Source organism: Apis laboriosa, unplaced genomic scaffold, assembly GCF_014066325.1.
Source record: "Apis laboriosa isolate Shangri-la unplaced genomic scaffold, ASM1406632v1 scaffold34_cov151, whole genome shotgun sequence".
In the NCBI taxonomy this organism is placed as follows: domain Eukaryota; kingdom Metazoa; phylum Arthropoda; class Insecta; order Hymenoptera; family Apidae; genus Apis; species Apis laboriosa.
Window position 1 is genome coordinate 9,240,690 of NW_025222928.1, and position 21,911 is coordinate 9,262,600.

General features: G+C 27.5%; 1 protein-coding gene and 1 long non-coding RNA gene across 6 annotated transcripts in view; one reads left to right on the top strand and one right to left on the bottom strand.

Moving 5' to 3' along the window:
- LOC122715261 overlaps positions 1–21,911 on the top strand; it is a 25,791-nt gene continuing 3,880 nt past the window's right edge. Inside the window, exons 1-7 of one of the 5 annotated variants that reach the window (XM_043937308.1) lie at positions 1–387; positions 17,199–17,415; positions 18,692–18,795; positions 19,283–19,474; positions 20,094–20,233; positions 20,503–20,629; positions 21,398–21,844. In XM_043937308.1, coding sequence (XP_043793243.1) covers positions 17,247–17,415; positions 18,692–18,795; positions 19,283–19,474; positions 20,094–20,233; positions 20,503–20,629; positions 21,398–21,844 — 1,179 coding nt within the window. In that variant the 5' untranslated portion in view covers positions 1–387; positions 17,199–17,246. Of the gene's footprint in view, positions 388–14,458; positions 14,490–16,982; positions 17,126–17,198; positions 17,416–18,691; positions 18,796–19,282; positions 19,475–19,616; positions 19,889–20,093; positions 20,234–20,502; positions 20,630–21,397; positions 21,845–21,911 lie in introns of those variants that run through there. The other 4 variants (XM_043937310.1, XM_043937309.1, XM_043937311.1 and 1 more) reach the window with 4 other exon arrangements.
- The window catches only part of LOC122715263, a 22,706-nt gene continuing 8,788 nt past the window's right edge, over positions 7,994–21,911 (bottom strand). Inside the window, exons 2-3 of the long non-coding RNA XR_006346807.1 lie at positions 12,859–13,009; positions 7,994–8,334 (exon numbers count right to left, since the gene is read on the bottom strand). This is a non-coding gene — a long non-coding RNA (uncharacterized LOC122715263). The remainder of the gene's footprint in view (positions 8,335–12,858; positions 13,010–21,911) is intronic.

Below are 21,911 nucleotides of genomic sequence, written 5' to 3' on the forward strand. Positions count from 1 at the left end.
TTTAACCTCTTCTTCGTTCTCGTTCGGTTGTTCTAAACCCTCAACAATCCCGCAGCCACCGTTTAACGCGGGGCTGCTGGAGGGATAGTTGCTTTTACCGTGCAAAAGTAAACGTGTTTACCACTTGGTCGCGCAAATTTTCTTTATACCGCGTGACGAATGTCGATTTACTATTTATCAATGATTCTTCGATTAATCTTGTCGTGCGATATGTCATGTGAGTAACGTTCATCGTGCGTTCTTGACGTGTTATGGCGTGGAAATGGTGGTCAACCGTTTCAGTGATATCGCTCTCGTTCGACGATACCGGGATATATTGCTGAATTGATGACTAATTGTGTAAAGTTTTCATGGAAGCATGAAGATCCCACCCCTGTCATGACCAAGGTAGGCAAATATCTTTGATTTTTCAACTTTCATTTTGTACTATTATCTGTCAGATTCTATAATGGATATTGTGTTTCGTAAGCACGTTTTCTTTTCATTTCGATATATTTTCATAATAGCAAAAATAGATATATTAATTAACAAATATCATGTTGACAAATTTAAAGAGAACATTTTAAAAGAAATTTTAAAACAATCTTTAAATTGATTTAAAGTTGAGTTAAGTTGATTTAAAGAAAGATTCAATGATTATTAAGTAAATTGTTATAGAGTGCATCTGCAATCTGTTGGTGCATCAAAGCATCTCAAAATTTTTCTCAGAATCAGTGATTCAGGATGATGCATTTCTTCCATCTTTTTTCTTGGATTCGGACAATAATTAAGACTTTGAGATTGTGTCCTATGCGGAAAAAATTGGGTGTCTTTTTGAATGATATATTTTGATGCCATTGATGCGCAAGGGACTTGGACAAATCGTATGAATGGGTAATGGCGGCATCCAAAGACAATAATTTTAGATAGTGATATACCTATAGCGCTGCAATCGTTCCATTGATCTGTGTTACATCGAATACATTTTCCGATTTAAATTTAGTAAACTTTTTAAAAATTGTACTTTATAATCTATATATCTGAAGTTTGATTATATTTAATTTAAATAATAAATATTTTTTATAAGTTTAAGTTATTTTGTTGATATGATAATGAAATAATACAATTAATGATTACTATCTGCTCTTTATCAATTTGTCAAATGATTGATAAAAAATTGATTTAATATTATGCTTATTAACATTATTAAAGATTTATTAATTAATTATAAAATAAATTTAAGGATTTGTTTTAAAAATAAGAATTTAAAAATGCAGAAAAAATTTAATTTAAAATTTCTTTTAATACTTACAAAAGAAAATTTTTTTTAATGTTAGTAATCTTTTAAATCATCAAAAGATTCATTGTAAAAATTCTTGCAATATAATTTACAATTAATTTTTTTCATTATTATTCAATTCAATTATGCATTTTTCTCAGATGATCGTATTTATGAAATTTTAACTAAAAATTTATATATAAGTGATCCAATATGAAGGAAATTCTAGTTGGTAAACGGCCAAAAAAATGGCATTATGTGCAATGACATTTTTCATTCGTAGCCCATTTTGGCTCACTATTTACCATATTTTATCTAGGGCGGCACGGGTAAATCGATACGCGCTACTTTCATTCATGGCTGTTTCCCCTCACACGGTTAGCACGTTGCCTCTATATACCACCACTGACAAGCAACCACCACAACCCCTTATCCCCACTATTACCGACACTACTACTATTTCGTCCATTAGTAGCATGATTATCTCTATTGCAGTGATTCTCAAATCTCTTCTTTCTTCATCTTATGTTATCTATGTAATATGTAATGTTATCTATATAACAATAACGATCATTACCATTGAATAATTTTTATAAATCTTGGATAATATGCTTTTTATTTACGTTTAACATATAGATTTATAACTTTATTGATCTCAATATACGTAATAATTTTTAAAATTAATTTTTATGATATATTTTAAGATTAATTGTTTAAAAATTATAAAAAATCCAGTGAATAAAAAATATATAGAGGATCGAGCAATTTTATATTTTTTAAACTATTTTTTTTTTTTAAGAAATATTTCTTTATCAATTTAAATTATTCACGAGCTTTTATCTAAAGAGAAAATGGAATTAAACGGATGAATAAAAAGACTGAAATTATAGATTAAATTAACAGATTCTATTTGCATATTAGGTTAAGATGGATTTCTGTTTCTTTCTTCTCCTTTTTCTCTCTTCGTATTCAATATTGTATCATAAATAAAAAGAAATATCTTTTGATATGAGATCTTTTTTTCTTTTTATATTTATTTTTCTTTTCCATCTATCGTTCATTTAAACAATAATTTCAATATGCGATGTATAATATACATACATACAGATAACTTAATATAGTTAGCTCAAATGGCTTTCAATTGAAACGTAACAAAAGATGCATAACATACTTATGAATAAAATTTTTATATTTAATAATAAAACGCAATATCAAATACGCAATTGTAATTTAATTATAATTATAATTAAAATTTATAAATATGATATTAGATATTTTAATTAATAAAATGCATGATAAATTTTTATTATTGCATCATTGGAAATATTTTTCATATGTGTAATAATGTGTAATATATATGTGTAATATATAAATGTGTAATAAAATAATAATAATAAAAATAAAAAAACAATATGTTTAGTCTTGAAGGAATAAAAAAACAAGTTGAGAATCAATGTTTTGCTAGCACATTGGTGTTACTACCACATTCACCTTCTTTGGATCCATCCTTATTGGCTCATGAGTTGCGAGAGTCACCAGCACCACCTCCGCTATCATTGCCTTTGCTACCAACCACGCTGTTCATAGCGATGGGGATGATATTTTTTCACGATCTCGATCTTTTATTCTTTTATATGCAATTTTGGATCATCTCCAATTATTTTTCATCATAAAAACTTTTTAAATAATAATGTCACATAATATGTCATAAAAATATATATATATATATATATACGTATATCAAACTTATATCATAAAAAAAATAATTCTTATCTATAATTTTTATAATTTCAAAATATAATATTAACATTCATTCATTTTCAAATATTCCAAAATATATTTTTCGTATGTTATTATCGATTATAACTATGCTAAAGATAAGAAAAAGTTACCGAGAAGTTAGATCGAAGCCATCACTAGCTATTGCTTCCATTATATATCTACTATATCGCGCTATCCCCACTCTTCCATATACGTCATTGCTGACGCCCATCTCTGCTGCCGAGTATAATTTCGTCTGTAACGTTCATAGCTACCACAATCTTTTCATCCTTCATCCTTCGTTCGCCCTTGTCATGACCCTTCTTCATCTTCTCGTCATCAGATTACCATCCTTCATTCCTCTCTCCTCCCCTCTATTTTTTTGTTTCTCTATTCGTTCCTTTCTTTCTCAGATTTTCATTTTTGCGCATACGATTCATCAACACGATTTATTTTTAAACTCGATTATACGGAATAATTGATCTCATAACCAATCTTCTTGTTACGTAGAAGTTTAAATTTTTTCAATCATAAAAAAACTATTGAAATTTTGATTTTAAAATTTAAAAAAAAAATTTAAATGATTGAGTTACAAAGGTGGATTGGTTAAAGAGAAATAATGTAATTATATATAATATATTCTTGATATCGAAGTTGAATTTAGAACAATAATTCATATATTTATCGAATTAGAAACGAATCGAAAGAGTGTTGAAGTCGATCAGTTTCAAACTTCTAATTTAAGAATTAAGATAATAAATAATAGCATGTGAATAACGTTTAAGTATATTTGCACTCGAATAATATTCGAATTCGAAAAATTGAATTTTAGCTCGAGATAAGAGATCAAATATTTTTGCATCCATTTTGTTAAATGTAATAAAACGTAATAAAAATTTTTAATAATAAAGAAATATACATATTTTCTATTAAACATAATTTTTTCGAAATTATGTATCATTTCTGTGTTTCAGTTTCAACACACTTTCTTTCTCATGGACATAATGAAACATGTCGAACATTTCATTGTACTCTGTGTAAATATTTGTTTACATACATCGCGTTTAGTGCTGCATTGCCAGATCGTGCGTGCTTGCAGTTAGATATAATAAGTTATAATATAAATTTTCCACGTTCTTGAAGATTTCTCGAAATAATCCCTCGATTGATTTCCTTCGTTTTTTTTTTCTTTCAAATAATTAATAAAAATGAATCCATATCATCGTAATAACTCTTGGAAATTATTAATACGAATTAATCCTTATTTATATTCTCTTGATCTTATCAAATTATTTTTATTAAATTATTATTGTTATAAATTCTATTTAGATTTATATATATATATATATATATATATATATATATATATACACATACACGATTCGAATTAATCACAAATCGTGCAATATTTTAAACAACATTGTTGAAAACTTTAATCTCGAGTTGAAACACTCGACTATTGTGTCTGGTGATTAGAAAGGATATGAGAATTTTTCCATTAATTCTCTTATGCTCGAAGCCGCGATAAAAACCTGATCGAAGCAAGGTTTACCATGTATACTATATGTGCACTGGTGTCATTGTCTTCCGTCTTTCGATACTTTCTATCTTATTATTGTGTCCATTGAGAGACAAGTACGCTATAATTTCGATCAAATTATAAAATTTAAAATAAACCATAGTGACTTAAAATTAGTTAAATTTTGACGAGGAAAGGAAATAATTATTTCAGAGATGATCGTTATTGCAAAATTGGATTTGGAAAAAGAAAATTAGAAAATTAGGAACATTAAGAGGAATTAAATTAGATTGTTTATCTCGGTCGATTTAAGGATCGGAAGTAAGGTATTTAATGGTATTTATAATAAATGATTAGATATAGAACTGACTACGTCAGTTTTGACCTAGACATCGACTCCGTGTCTCCTGTACTTTGCATATTTTACTTCGACATTTTATTTTTATTTTTATTTCTGATCCGATTTAAATCATTTAAATCGAATATTATTTTAATATACACATATACATAATGTAAATATTAAATGATTTAGAAAAGGCGTTTTCGAATAAATTAATAAATAAAAATATTTCGTAAATTATTTTTGTAAAAAATAAAGTTTTAACAATTTTTATAATCTTGTTTTCGTTTGATCATTAAGCATCGTATATCTAGTTTAATGAAATTTAAATCACAAACGAGGGGAAACGAGTTTCAAAATTCACTTCTATGCAAAAATTCGAGGATCAGCAGATAACTTCTTCTCTATTCTCTATGAAAGGAAGAGTGATTAGACTGTAGTGTAACTGCGGTTTGAAAGTGCGGAACAGTAGAATACGATCGTTCATGATCAACCACGTTGAAAGTGCCTCGCCCATAAAGGTCAATCCTCTTGGTCTAAAATTAGTAGTAATAGTAATAGTCTTCCTGGCAAAGAAACAAAGCTCGTAGATCCGTGAAACAATTTTTTTTTTTTTCTATTCAAACAATATTAATCAATATTGTATTATAATCAATATTATAATCAATATTGTAATATTAATCAATTTATGCTTTCAACAAACAATTTTAAAATTCGTAAAAATTTTTATGATTTGAAAGATTAAAAGAAGAGGAGAAAAAATAATAAATCAAATTTGACAATATGTTTAACGCATTAACTTTTAAAATGTGTATCAAAGTATCAAGATGAAAATCTTGCGATGCAAGATATATCAATTCGATATCGATTTACATATATGGAGAAACGAACGAAAAATAATGATAAAAAGAGCTCGAGAAGTCTAAAGGTCTAAATATTCAATTAACATCTTATGAAATATATATATAATACAATCTTGCTTTGATTTTAATAATGAATCGATAAAATAATGGTTACATGATATTTTAATTCAAAAGCTCAAATTGTAAAGATTTTAGATAGGATCTAAAATCGCAATTTCATCGCTCATTTACCAACAGAGAAAGCGTTGTTACGAGCGATTATTCTTCTTTCCACGCTGTGAAACTGAATGGGATTGGATTCGCTATAATCGTTCAGTGGTTAACGCAGATTAAGAAATGATGAGTAAGATCGTTTAATTAACATCTGATTTACATAGAAATATGGTGACAATTTACTTTCTATGTAGATATATCGATAGACAATATAGATAGATTTAAATTAATATCGCAAAATGAAATAAGATTTAAAGATTTTAGGATAGAGGTGTATTTGAGTAAATATTTTTAGAATTATAATTACAGTGTTTCCAGATCGAACATGTTGCATTATTTATTACGAATATGATTATATATATTTCATAATTGGAGAAGTTTTGAACATTCGAAGGTCATCTTTATGCTTGGTCTTTTTCTCTTTTTGATGTAAGAATCGCGTGATTTTTTATATATATATATATATATGCAATGGCAAGAAAAATACGAAGAACAAGATACAATCAATTAAATTATATTTCTCATGTCAATTAAATTAAATAAAATTCTACTTCGTTTCGATTTTTATCTCAAAAATTTTTATCTCTTAAAACAATCTTGAAAGATAAAAAAGATATTCGAATTGTTATAAAAAATCAAATAGTCAACGATAATTGTACTTTGAACATTTTAAAAATTTCTTCTTGCGATCCGTTTGCTTAGAAAAGAATAAAAAAAAAAAAAAAGAAAGAAAAATAACAACGAGAGAGAAGATTTCCGAAAAGCTTAATATTCCTAAAGAAGTATGAATCGTTCCCGAAACATCGATGCTCGAACGTTATATAGGCCGAGGACATTCTTTTCCTCGGAGAATGAAAGCAGTTTTTTTTAGAGAGCGATCTATTCTCGCGCATGAGCCGAGAATTCGCGTCAGAGAAATTGTAATAATCTGCCGAGTATATATTAACCAAAACAAAAGAAAATTCCGTGTCAATCGAACATCCGTCGGCCAGCTTTGTTTAACCTTACAAATGCCAACGGACAGATTGTTCAAGGTTTAAAAATGTTATTCATCGCTTCGTTATTAATTAAATTTATGCATGTAACGCATCCTACGCGATTTTTTATTTTTTCCCTTCTTTTAAAACGAGTTATGACACGTAGGAAATGTCAAGATCAAAATGTCTACCGTTATTTTTTTTTTTTATTCTCACGATCGGTCAAACAATCATTTTTCTTTTCTTAACACGATTCATTTCTGACGTTCAAGCCTTTGTCTGCTGCCTCTGCGTATTTTCGTTGCGTATCCATCATCAGTTGTGACGGCCAAACTGAATTTTTTACTATATTTGTTTTGTAATTTTAATTCGCGTAAGAAAACATATTTGGATGGCAAAAGTTCATCTTGGCATGAATGAATTTTAAAAAGGATTTCTTGTAATATTTTATATTGTGAATTTGTAACAAGGAAATTTTAAAAATTTCAATATCGAATATTTGAATTCTTTAAATAAACTTTTCAATTTTCATATTCGAAATTGAGAATGAAATCTTCTATTTTATAATATACAGTTATATACAGTACTGATAATTAATGTATCGAAATTTTATAATAACAATGATTGATTTATCGAAGAAAATAAAATTTTCCAACTGTTTGGTAATACTCGCTGTATTTTACCAATTTTTATAAGTATCTTTTACTCTAATGTTCTTTTTTTTCATACAATTTCAATGAAATTATATAAGAAATGAAAAGATTAAAACTTTATTGAAGATTTTATCTTGTCTATCGAATTTCGAAATATTGCGAAGAATTAAATATCGACAATAATGGTATCGCATGGATTTTAGAAATCTCTATTTTGAATACAAATGAGTTAAAAAAACGTTTAAGAAACGACGATTTGGAAGAACCAATTAGAAGAAAAATATTTGACTTGAAGATGATAATGTTTTTTTTTGAGATGTTAAATTTATACGAAAATATACGTACAAATATAATTTTGAAAATATTTTACAATTTTTAGGTTAAATTTTTAAAAAAATCTTCCTTTTAAGAAAATTTGCAATCTTTCCATTCTGAAATATAAAAATAAAAAAAAAATTAACAGAGAAAAAAAATATAAGAAATAATTTTTCCACGTAATCGTTTGATTTTTTTCCATAAAAAGACATTATCATCCTTGGCAATACAATCCGCAAGTAATCTTAAAAATTACCGTAATCCACAACAGATTGCGTTACTATTTTTGATTAATATTTGATTATTAACCAATTGTAAGAATCTAACGAAGGAACTTGAAAATATCAACACCGGTTTTTTTGTGACCCAATTGATCATGTCCTTACACCTTCGATGGAATGTGGGTCGAGTCGAGCATTGTGTCTGAATCCGTATCTGAAATTGAAAACGATCGTCATTCACTGTTTGTAATAATTTCTTAGATAATAATTTTGTCCCAAGATTACACGTTAATCTTTTATAATATCATCCCTAACCGATAAAACCGAAATCGGGAAAAAAAAACGAAAAAGGGAAAAAAGTTCATTTAGTTTTTATCGAAGTTTCTTAAAAAAGGCAAATTCGATTCATGTAGATCGAAATTCTTTCGGTGTGCATAGTTATTTCATCCGTCTACATACTCGATGACCGTGATTACGAGCGAATTCTTGACTAGTTCTCGTTTTCATTCCTTACTTTCCGCTTATTTGTTTTCTCTTTCTATGTTCTACATATCACTATCGTTTTGCAAATTGTCACCAAGTTATTCCTATCATTTCTGTAAAATTGATACCCAACTGAATCATAATTGGAACGTAAACTTATTTTGAATTTAACTGAAATATAATTCAAACCTAACCTAACAAACTGTATAATTTAAATCCGTTTTAAATTTAATTTAATGAAAAATATAAATTCATATCCTTGTACAAAGTAAAGTAATTAATAGTTAAGTAATCTTAATTGAAACCTAACCTAAAAAAACTTAAATTTAATGAAAAGTAAAAATTCATGTTCTTGTACGATGTGTTTTCAATATTTTCAACGTATACAGTATAATACTCGTGAGATTAAAAAGTTATTTTTTGATCCAGTCATTGTACACCAGATCTTATACTTTACATTAAGGAGATTAAAAAAATAATATAACATTGTTATATCAATCACGACATTATATTGTAATAACAACAATTCTGCATCAATAGATAGATTTTATCAATTTTACCCTAGATTCTAGGGACTTTGAATTTTTGCTAAAAAAAGTAAAAGATATTTAATTAACATGATAATTAAAATAAATAAAAAAAATAAGAAAAATTTTTTGATCTTGCATAATACAAACTTGTTACTCATATATCAAGTGACCTTGTTAATAGATACACAAATTATGCCATATATGTATATATTACAAGAAATATACATCGAAGAGGATGAAAAATCAGCTCCAGGGAGATTAGAATTTTTAGTAATTGAGATTTTATGAGAAAAAGAACAGATTGGTAGTATGTCAAGGATATCTTTCGAGGTCATCGGTGATCTTTACAAATTTTTTTCCTTTTTTTTGGAAGGAAGAAAAATGTACGTTATTTCAGAGTAACCCTGACATTTCAAATATAAAAAAAAAAAAATAAAGAATTTGTTTGGAAATTTGTATCGTTCTTTTCATTTCATATAAAAGAAAAATTAATTCAAAAACTTAAATAGAACATTGCGAATGAAGGAATCACATGATTATCTGATTAAACGTGAGATGTAACATGATTTCTATTATAAAAAATATTTTAACTCGAAAAAGTAACCTAAACACGATGTAATGGATCCATTTGGAATATGCTAAAAAGATTTGTCGTTTTTGTGAATTTAACTATATGATTTTTAATTTAATATTAGATAATTTTTTGATATATTGTTTGATAAAAATAAAAAAAAAAAAATAGATTCAGATATTCGGCCCAAAGTGCTACGTTTCATGAATCTCTGAAAGAAATCGTAAGATTTTGTAGGTGAAAGCTGCGCTGATTCTTGCAAGTTATTGCGTGAACAGCGCTCGATCGGTGAGGACAGGTCTACTCTCAAAGGTTCCTTTGTTGCATAACTTCATAACGATCAGCACTCTATACTTCGATTCACCGTATGATTCATTTTTCGTTATAATTTATTTTTGTGTTTTCTTATTGTATAAGAAATTTTCTTTTTATCAATTTTTTTTTTGTTTTTAAAATTGTTACTAATTGTCATCAAATATAAATGTAAAATTTAATCGTTTTATAAGATAAGTGGTCTTCGATCTAAGAGATACGATTTTCAAAGAAGTGCCAATGATATTATGTTTTAATATTTTTCTTACTTTATATGAGGAGAGAAGAGAATTATTCGAATATTATAAAATATTGAACGAGTATTTCCGCGCAAAAAAATAATACTATTTTTAAAGTGATGATATTACGCTATTGTAACGATGTCAATAAAATAAACTTAACGATTCTTAACGGTGCTTTAGCACACCTTATTATGCGATTCACGTACATAATTCACGCTTTATGTAAATATTATATGCGTATTTTACTATCGTTTAATTACATTCATTGTTTCGTGATTTATCATCTATTGAAATTATTGCCTTTTTACTCGACAAACAAATCGCAGAGTATTAATTATTGTTTAAATCTTAAATGTACAGCTAAAAAGGAAAAAAAAATATATTGCTTTGTAAATTTTTTCATAATTATTTTTCTTCTTCCGTTTAAATAAATCATATTTGTTATTGTGATTAGAAAATTTTTTACTTCAAATCTTTAATTTTTTATTTTTAAAATTTTTTTTTATTTTATACAATTAAAAATATCTTTTGATTACATCAGACTATTAATAACCTTCGATATATATCGTCTGCTGAATTAACGAATCGAAAAAAATTTCTTGTATAATTTTAAAAAATACAATCCATAAAAACAAATTATTAGCTTTAATTGTTAAATCATATAAATTAAGGCCCTTTGCATACTTTTTACTGCACGATTTATATATTTCTCTTCGTTGTTTTCAATTGAAAAAAACAAGGAAAGATCATATGATCGTGCCGTAAAAAATTTATAATAATGAATTCCTTAGGCAGAATCAGTTTCAACCATAGATTGCAATCAATTCTAGTTAGACCGGTTTTTATTAATAAAAATGTAAATATGTCTTAATATATTCCGAATACAAATTTATAAATATAACGATACATTAAAATGTTGAGATAACTGAATAAATTATACGACCAAGATATTGAGATAAATTCAAATAATCATTCAATAAAGAAAAGGGCAGTGAAAAGCAAAAAAAAATATTGAGAATTCAATATTTGAGAAATCGAATCTTATTTTTTTGAAAAATATTGATTTTTAAAAAAATTGAAAAAGAGATTTATAATAATTTTTTTACCTATTTTTAAATTGCGTTTAAACGCGTGTTTACGCGCTGATACTATCTTCTCCTTTCTCTTCGACACTTTCACTATCACTTCGAACAGCTGTGAATTCTGCTCAGATATTGCTACTTCTCTAGGAATAATACTTTTCACTGAGAAATTATTCTATTTGTTACGAATAATTTTTCAAATTACAATTTTTCATCTCATCAACAATGTTAGATTTTTACGAATAAATTTGTAAATTATCTTTTGAACAATTATATTTAGTTTTTACATTGAGGACAATGACAGAAGTTAAAGTTTATGTCTTCTTTAAAACATCATATTCTTTTCTTTATAAATTTAATTCTGTCTTTGAAGTATCAAGTTCATAAATGAATGAGTGATAGTAGCGTAGAAGCAAAATGTCGACTAATTAAAATAATTAGGCAGAAGTATAGGCTATTATAAAATTCGAAGTAAAGAATCATACGTTTAAATTGCGCGCGCGTTCTAGTTAAGATGGTCGGAATAACATTGACGTTGGTCCAGCGTGCGTCCTTAAATTAATTAAACTAGCGCACCAAAATTAACCCAGTTATGCGAAAGAGGATATCGAATAAATTCAACGCGCAGCCGCATATTGGTGGCGTCAGCACGTGTATGTACGTGAATTATCTATTTGTAATAGTGTGCGTGGTGGATAGTGAAAAGGGAACAGAAAGAGAAGATGAAATTATAGAAGAGGGATATATTCATAGAAACTCAATAAAACGAAAAATGAAGAAAGAAAAAAGAAACTTTAGAATGAAAACAAATTATAATTTTATAAAGTTGCCATTTAATAGAACACTAGAAAGAATCATGGATCAAAATAAAAAATTTTAATATACAATAAGAAAAATAAACGTAAACATTAAAGTTTAATCGATCATTTGTAAAATAAATACAATCATAGAAAGAGGAATAGGATAGGATGAATTAGAATAGAATGACTAATATAAAATTATCAATCTATAAATAATGAAACAAAAAAAAAATATAACTTTAAAGATTAAAAATAATTCTTCTAGTTCAATACATCAGAATGGAAAAAAAAATATATAAAGAATAGAAAGAGTAATGAATAATTGTTTGTTTCAAAGCGAGAACGAAGAAGGTAATAGAGAGAATAATAGAGAGCCAGCGAGAGTAAAAAAAGAATTCAACTTTAATTTCAATATTATATTCAACTCGAATGGATCTCTAAAGATTCATTGTCATATATAACCTAGAGAATTATTTGATTTTTTTTCGTCTATATGTTACATAAACGTATAGCAAAAAATATATGTTACATATACGTATAGCAAAAAATCATGATGTGGAAAAGCACGATAGCTTTGACGAAGAGCGACAGAGACGCATAATCAGAGAGCGTTGGTGTTGGATGCAGGGTGGAAAAGACAAGAGAGAAAGAGAATGGGAGGACCATCCCAGATGAAAAGAGACGACGATAGAAGAGAGAAACAAGACTTCTACATTACCTTTGAAGTCACTGGCTACTACCACCTGCTACCACCGTCGCCTCTATCGGTGGCTGCTGTACACAGAACGCGCGGGGGCGGCGGTGTAGCATCATGGCGAATGGAGAGCAGTGATGTTGTCCACGGTTCCACGGATTGATCCCATCGTTCTCTGGAAACGACATCGAAGAACACACGAATTACTTTTTCGATAGGCCTAGTATCTTACCACGGATTTCCGCGATCCGTGCATTTAAACGTGGTGCGCCATTCGACCACCTCTTTTTATTTGACTTCGCGTTAACGATAGTGCATTGACGATTTCACAATGTCTGTGAGAGAAATTTAATTCGATTTTCCATCATTATTTTTCCAATTATTTTTTTAAATATTTGATAGAACGCCCGATTTCTTAAAAAAAAATTATTGTTTAAATTGAAAAAATTGGTTTATTTTTTTTGTTCTAACTCTGTAATATACACACGTGTTTCATGACCGTAGATACCGTAGAATTGGAAAAAGTTTAGATCGGTCTTCTATATGTGTGCGTTCATATATATTTTTCTCTCTTAATAAAATTATAATTTGTGAATAATTATCATTTGGGATTTTTTTTAATAATGAAGAACTTGATATTCAATATTATCTTTTAATTAAATTGTTGATCGAATTGATTGATATTTGTTTGGATTCTTGATAAACTTCATTGTATCAATAAATAATAATTATAAAATACGATTATCAGCATATGATAAAAAAAAAATGAGAAATCTTGTGCTTAACTTAAATCTTAAATATCAAGCTCTTTTGAATTTTTGTAAACAAAGGAATTTTTACGGTTTTAATCTTATTATGGTGTGTAAATCTTTGATAAAGAAATCTAAAGAACTCGTATATCAATATCTCCGTCGAAGATTTTGCTAAATATCTGAAATGCAAAACTTTTAGTAAATTTAATCAACATTAAAATGATGTAATTATGATGAATTTCTAAAAAAAAAAAAAATCATTAATTTTAACAAATAATTCTGTTAAATTATTAAAAATATCCTCAACCAACCAATCTATCTATCTATTTTAAACTATTGAACAAAATTTCTAACAAATCAAAACTTTTCAGAAACAATCTAAAATACCAAAAAGTTTATTATTTTTGAGCAATCAGTTATTGTTTATTCTAAATCTATAAAAAGGAAACGTTAAAAATTAAAATTATTTAGAAGAAATATATAATTAGAAGAAAAATCGAAAACAACTGTTCACATTATCGATGGGGAGGGGCGTCGTCGATCTGATGACGTTCCTGGACGTCTGCCAGCTTTATCTCCAAACCAGACGAAAGTCGCGGAACTTGTGCACGCTTTGGGCCATCGTGACGTTCATTCGCACAGAGGACACCGGTGAATTTCTTCGTTGGTGTCGTGCCTACACGATTCCCTATCTACGTTATAGGAATGCCAGTTCAGGGAACAAAGAGAAACAAAGAGTCGATAAATTGATCCTGAAAGTCCTCCAAGAATTGTTCTATTGCGGATGTTCACCGCCATCCGATCTTGTTAACGGAAAACTGTGATAAATTTTTGAAAATGTACCTGTTGTCACAAATAATAGATTTGTGGAGATTCTTCTGCTCTCGGTCTGCTCTTGGGAATGTAAGTGCATTACATTCTGAATTAGAGATATTCTATAGTATTTGAATAAGAATAAAATGTGTGTTTAGAAAAAGATTATATGCTTAATAAATATTTAAGAATTAGCTTTACAAAAAAATTGTTATTTGCCAACAAGTGATGTAAGATGTAATCATTGTTTTCAACGTGTGAAGAGCTCTTAGTTTGTACTCGATTTTTTCCACGGAATCGTTATGTGGTTTCCGTTTTCAATTTGTTTTTCCTTCTGAACAGTGTGTTCTTTTCTTCCACCGTTTTTCTCGTGACGAAAACACGAGTGGACATCTTACAGAATTTCTTTTTCATTAACGGAAAGACCACTCGACCTGTTTACGTCGACGATGTTGACGACGTTGTAACGAGGGTCCTTCACTCCTTGCTTATAAAACTTCGGAAACATTTGTTCGAGAAAGAGCAAGTTATCGTTCTGTGATCGATGATGATGATGACGAGCTTCTACTCGTTTGATGAAAAATGATTAAGATGAAAGGTAAAAAAGTGAGGTTAAAACACATGAAACTTCGAAAATTTTTTTAAAAATTTTCTTACAATTATAATAGAGTAATTGATAGAGTAATTATTTTAAATACATTGCCTTGAAACGTTTAGCCTGTGTATAACAGTTTTACTTTTTTTTAACATTGAAAGCCAGTGTTCGAAACTGGTCTCAAGTGACAGCTGTCTACCGATTATCTCGTACGTAAAGCAGTGCCGTTCTAGTCAATACACGATTCATTAGAATGTAGGCCAAACCAGGGACGATTAATTAGGTCAAATATGCTACCTGTGGATTCTGGTTCGTACATTTTGCAAAATTGCTGGAACGACTTTAAAATTTCATAGTTTAATTTTTTTTGATGTAAAAATTTAAAATAAAATACTTTTAAATGAAAAATTTTTAGTATAAAAATTAAGTGTGAATAATCATTTAGTTTCTGTTTTATCTTTATTTATTATTTTTTATTATTAATTAATCTTCTAATTAGATTTTCCTTCAACTGGGATTTGCTAAAATCACAATAAAAAATTAATAAATTTAAATTTTTTTATAATCGTAAAAAAATTCATTATAAAAAAATAAATCGAAAAAATATTAATTATTTCAAATAGGAAAAAAGTAATTATTTTGAGTATTTCCAGTCTTTGACTATGGAAGCGAATGAAAGTCAAAGACAGAATTTTTCACGGATGATTTTGCTTGAACTTGATGAAAAAGTTTGGACCAATATTTAAAAATAGGTTAGGTTCCTTTAAAGATGGACGATATATACTTACGTACATGAAATGTAGAATGTTTAGGATTGTTATTTTGGTATCGATGGAAGTATCTTCCAGACAAGTATTTATAACTTTATTTTATGTAACCTCATTATTTAGATGAGATGTAAACTTTGATGATATATCTATAAAGATCTATTTGGAATCAAGTTTTTGAAACATGTTAAACATTCACGATCCCTATATACAAACAGAACACGTGTAAAAAATGTTTGGTAAATGAAAGTGACGAGAAAGTATGAACCGGTATCTTTGAAACCGGAATCCCTTGTTGATTACCGATTAAGGAATATCAATCGATGAATTACCAAATAAATTTAATCTCATGTTTAATTGAAATATCGAAAAGTTTTATTCTATAAGTAAATTTTTAATTTAAATGAAATAAAATATTTAGAGAATTTTGTAAGCATTTAGATGTATTTCTCCTTCTAGTTATTTTCTTCTCAAGTAATTTAAAAGTGAACATTTTATTCCTATATATCATGGGTGATAAACGGAAAACAATAGGACATAACAGATTGTTCAATATAACAGAGCAAATGGAAATGCATCGGGATATAAATTGAAAAGTTTGCTATGAAAAGTTTTTGATATCTTATGTAGTATAAAATCACGCATGTGACACAATACGTAATTATTAATATAGAATAAATATAACTCGAATTTTTATAACTTTATAAATAATTTTGTCAATTTAAAAAAAATATATAAAAAGTTTTACATTAATATATTCTTGTTGATCGCAGATTATGCAATTCAGTTCTCTCTAATTAAGAGTCAAATTCGATTTCTCTTATTGATGATTATTAAGTTTCTGACTGATTGTAGAAATCATTTCAAAATAAAATAGAATAACAAATGGAAATTCAACAGATTTATTTCGATATATGATTTAATAACAAAATAATTTTCAACAGGTTATAATCATAAAAATATTTCATGCGTTATTATGTAGAAGCTAGTTTATCATAAACAAATGAATAGAAATAACAATTTTATTACTTTGATATGTATAGGTATAGTTATTTTTTCTGTACTATATCTCCGATTCTAAAATATTTATTCATATCATAAATGAGAAAAATTTAATAATTGAAATTAAGAATAAACTTATTTCAATAATTTAAAAATTTTAAAAAACATTGAAATAATTGCAAATAATGCTGTAATGCTAAATAACCGAGTTTATATGAAAAACGAATCAACTATAATAATTATCAATAAATATTATTCAAGTATTTTAATAAATAATTACTTAATTAATTGCTTAAAGTAACTTTATTCGAAATTTTTAATCAGTTACTCTTTCAACGAGTTAATACCCAATTATGATTCAGGTAAATGTATTTGACTTTTAAGGTTATGTTGTTTTGTATAAACGAATAACAGAAATTGTGATTTTTCTTGCAGTATCGCGGACACGCGTGTGGATGAGGGTAAACCATCTTAGCGAGAGGGATGTCTGAAAGCGACGGAGAACAAGTAGCACGGTCGGTGGCCTTGGAGCAAGCCTATGTCCATGAAGTTTACGAACAATGCGCCGAAAAAACAGTTCAGAGTAGACATTGGCCACGAATCTATCAATTTCTTGAAGAATTAGAACCAGGAGCCCTTGTCTGCGACATTGGTAATTTTACTTGTGAAATATCCATTGTGCAATCATCTGAATATGCATTTTTCCTGTATTTGAAATCAACCTTATTATATTCTTACATTTTTCTCATCTAATTAATTGTCTAACCTATAATTTAAAACAAGGTATGGTACGGAATATAATACTTGATATAATATATATTTACGTTGTGTGATTATTTTTTATATATAAAATATTAAATTAATCAACCAAATCTATTAAATATGATTATATTTTTAAGACAAATTATTCCTATATAGAATTTATTTGATCACCATTCTATTTCCTTTTCATGTCATTTTAATCATATTCACTATCTTCAATTACTAATAAATAAACTAACAACTTTCAAAAACAATTGAATATTCAAAGATCATATTCAATGAGTTATATCATAATAACTCGTGTGATTGAATATTTAAAAATTCAAATTAACTAGTTGATGATTCCAGACAATTTACTAATATTTTAATTGTATACATCCCATAAAATACATATTCATATAGTCTTTACATAGATATTTATTGATATCTTATTATCTTATTCTTTCTTTTACCTAGTTTTTCTTTGCTTAAACTCCTGTTACTCGTGCTTTCACATGATCAATTGACCTCCGCATAGATTTATCAACGCAAATCCGTGCAGATTATACACGTATACCTACATATATATATATATGTATAGGTTAGGTGCGCACGGCTGATCCCACATCGTATATGTAACCATCTCTGAAATACCGTGGGATCCGCTCTCTTTAGATTACACAAACTCATCGAACTTTAATGTCGTTTCATGTTTCACATTTGATCCAGTTTTCATACATTGTTCTAACAAATATATTATTAATTTCAGTTGTTCAGTCATCGGTTTTCTCTCTCATTTTTTATATAATGATCAGCTAACGATTCCCAATTAGATTAGACTAAATCGAAATCGGAAGTCATGATTAAATCTTTCTAAATACGATTTAAAAATTATACAAGATAATGATCAAAGCATCATTCAAATATTTATAAAATTTTAAAATTATTATTTATTATTTATAGAGAGTTTTAAAGTATATTATATTACATTAAAAGATTGATTAAAATTTTTTTCTTTTTATCAACTATATATTATTTAATTATTTTATACAGATAGTACACGTTTATTTATTTATTTATTTTTTTTTTTGCTACAACATTTTAAAATATTAAATGAATCCATCCATCTAATCCTAATTATTCTTAAAATTTTTCCGAAATTATTAACTAATATTATTTTTATATAGGTTGTGGTAACGGGAAGTACTTGAGTGTTAATCATAGTATCTTCAAGGTAGGAGTGGACCGATGCAAACGTTTTACTGATATCGCGCGTGAAAAAGAAAATGAGGTAAATATATATATATATATGTATATTTTTTATATAATATCAATAATTATCAAGAAAATATATATGTACATATGTATATACAAATTAAATCTGATATCGGAAACAGATTCTTATGTCTATTTCCTGTGTTTGCCAGTATAATCATAAGTAGCGTCCTTAATTATATCCGGAAGATAGTTTTTCTCACCACTTATATTTTGTAATTATACTTGAACTAAGAAATGACTAATAATATCCTCATTGAATATACAGAAGGATAAGAAATGATTTATATAATTTTTTGAATTAAGATATTTTTATATTTATATTAAAAATAATAAAATAATAAAATAATAAAATTATATTATTTATACAATATGAATATAAATAAATATTCAAATACGCATATTTTAATTTTTTTTTTTAAATCAATTTTTAACAAATAATTTTTTTAATTTCAAAGAATTATAATTGAAATGTTTAAATTTTGTTAAAATTGATTGTTTAGGTACTGATTTGCGACAATTTAGCCCTCCCGTTTCGAGATGAGAGTTTCGATGCGGTTCTCTCGATCGCGGTGGTGCATCATTTCGCCACAATAGAGAGGCGGGTTCACGCGCTAAAAGAACTCGCGCGGGTGTTACGGATCGGTGGTCGATTGGTTATATCAGTATGGGCTATGGAACAGAAACACAGAAAGGTAAACAAAATTAAAATGATTTAAATACTTTAAATCATTTTTTATTTTATATTATTTTTCAATATTTTTATTTTTACCACATATTTATATTTCATATTACCTTTTCATATTTTTATTTTTATTTATTTAATTTTTTTTTAAGCGAGAAATACATATTTAATCATAGTGAAGAATTTTCTGAATGTACCAAAAACTACATTGTATGAGAAGCGATTTAATTTTGGATTACAAGCCATTGCAAGGATTTGTAGATACAGTTATACATATATATATATATAGGTTATTCGATTGAGCTTAAAAATGTCGTCATCCGATACCATTGAATTGAAATGGTATTCAAACATGCCTTGAAATACACCCACGCAAGCATGACGGTCAATCGATATGATTATTCCAATGCACGTAGTAGTCAAGGTAAACCTTTGAATTTCTATTGCAGATAATATTATTTTTTAACTCAGGTTTTTGTTCATATATTTATTGGTATTATACATTTTTTAAATTAGCACTGGAAATTTTTTTTTTCAAACACATTGTATTTTAATTAAAATTTATGATTTTTAGTAACTATTTAAAAAATTCTTATTAGTAAAAATATGCAAATTTTATTTTTTTTCAGTTCGAGTCTCAAGATGTCTTAATACCATGGCCCAAAGCATACTGTATGAATTCAAATAGATCAAAACGTTCAAGTGCACCATATGCCAGTAACTTACATTCCAATCAAAATGCTCAAAAATTCTTATCATCTTCCAAAAGGTATCTAATTATCTAAATAATTCAAAATAATAAAATTAAATTTAATATCTAAAAAAAAAAAAATTAATAAAAAAATATTGCATTTAAACTTAATATCTAATATTTAAAATTCAAATCGAAAATATTTGGAAATTTTTGAAAATTATATTTCGTCTATCCTAGTTTATCTTTTTTTTCTCTTAAAACATATATTTTTTCTTCTTCTTCATAAAACGCTTAAAACGAGGCATTGACATCGATAATTAGTGCTAATGGGATTCTTGCTTCAGAAATAGCCAACGAAAATGTAAAAGCAAAAGCTATTGGATCGACCCGATATTCAGTCCATCACCATCAACCAGTAGTTTATCCAGTCCAAATGAGACGTGCTACAGCTTTTTCCGCCGTGCTTTGCAGGTATAATAAATATACTTATATTTATTATAATAATATACTATAATAATATACTTATACATTTTTATTTTTCCTTGAATAGTTAATCCATTATCATATATTACATGTTATCATATAATATATGTTATACAATTGCGTGCCAATATTAAAATTGCTTCTTCTGTCTTTCTTTTTTTTTCTTTTTTTTTTTCTTTTAAACTTTTTACATGTATATTATTGTAAGACGATAACACGATAATTTTTAATAATAAGTAGTTAAATTGTTGGCAAGTCTTATCGATTTCGTGCGCAACCGTAATGATATTCCATACAAAAAAGTAGGCTAACTGCTTGCGGAATATGCTTCGGATGCAATTGGAACGGATAAAATGCGGAAAAATTGTTCGTCAGCATGATACATGAATATCGCCTCTTGTTGTTTACTTAATAATCGATAATTTAGATTAGTTTGAAAAGAATCTTTAATTGTTTTCTTCGAATTTGAAAATTTTGAATATTCGTTTTTTTTTTTTTTTAAATAAAATGAATGACAATCGAATTAAGAAAGTTTTTAGAAATTTTTTTTTTTTAATTCAGATTATATCATACTTCAGTGATTTTTAAGGATAATTAATTCGAAGAAAACTGTAGCAATTTAAAGACTGAAAGTCTTTATACAAATATAGTTATATGTATAATTTACTATATCCTGTATATTATGTATTTTATATTTATATTTTATATTATGTATTTTATAAGATATTGAAAAAAGTGAATCCAAATTTTGTTTAGAAATTAGCAGGAGGTAGACGTGGATCTGGAAGTCGACCTTGGTTTCTTGACAGTTGGCAGAGCGGCAGTGGAAAGAATCGAAAGGACTACGAGCAAGAGGAACCACCGGACGTGGATGAGTTGCCCATCGAGTTGCGTCGCGTAGAGGATGTTAACATGACGTTAAACAAGCAGTCAGACTCTCTGAGTATCAAATCGAAGAGTTTAGGTGATATTTTAGAGATTCAACGACTGGATCTTGTACGATCTAGATCCAGCATTCCTGGTCTATGCTCCATGTTGACATCCGAATTGAATCTGGATGGAGAATCCAGGACATCATCTTCGATGAGTGGTTCGAAGCCACGGTTGGTTAAACAGAAGTCTCATTTCATAGACGACATTGGTTTGGAACATCCTGATAACACTGCCATTCATGAACTATCTAAGGACATTCCAGACTTCCAGGTTTCTATTATTTTATGTATCTAAACTTTAATATTTTAAACAAGGAAATGTTTTTTAATGTTTCAAA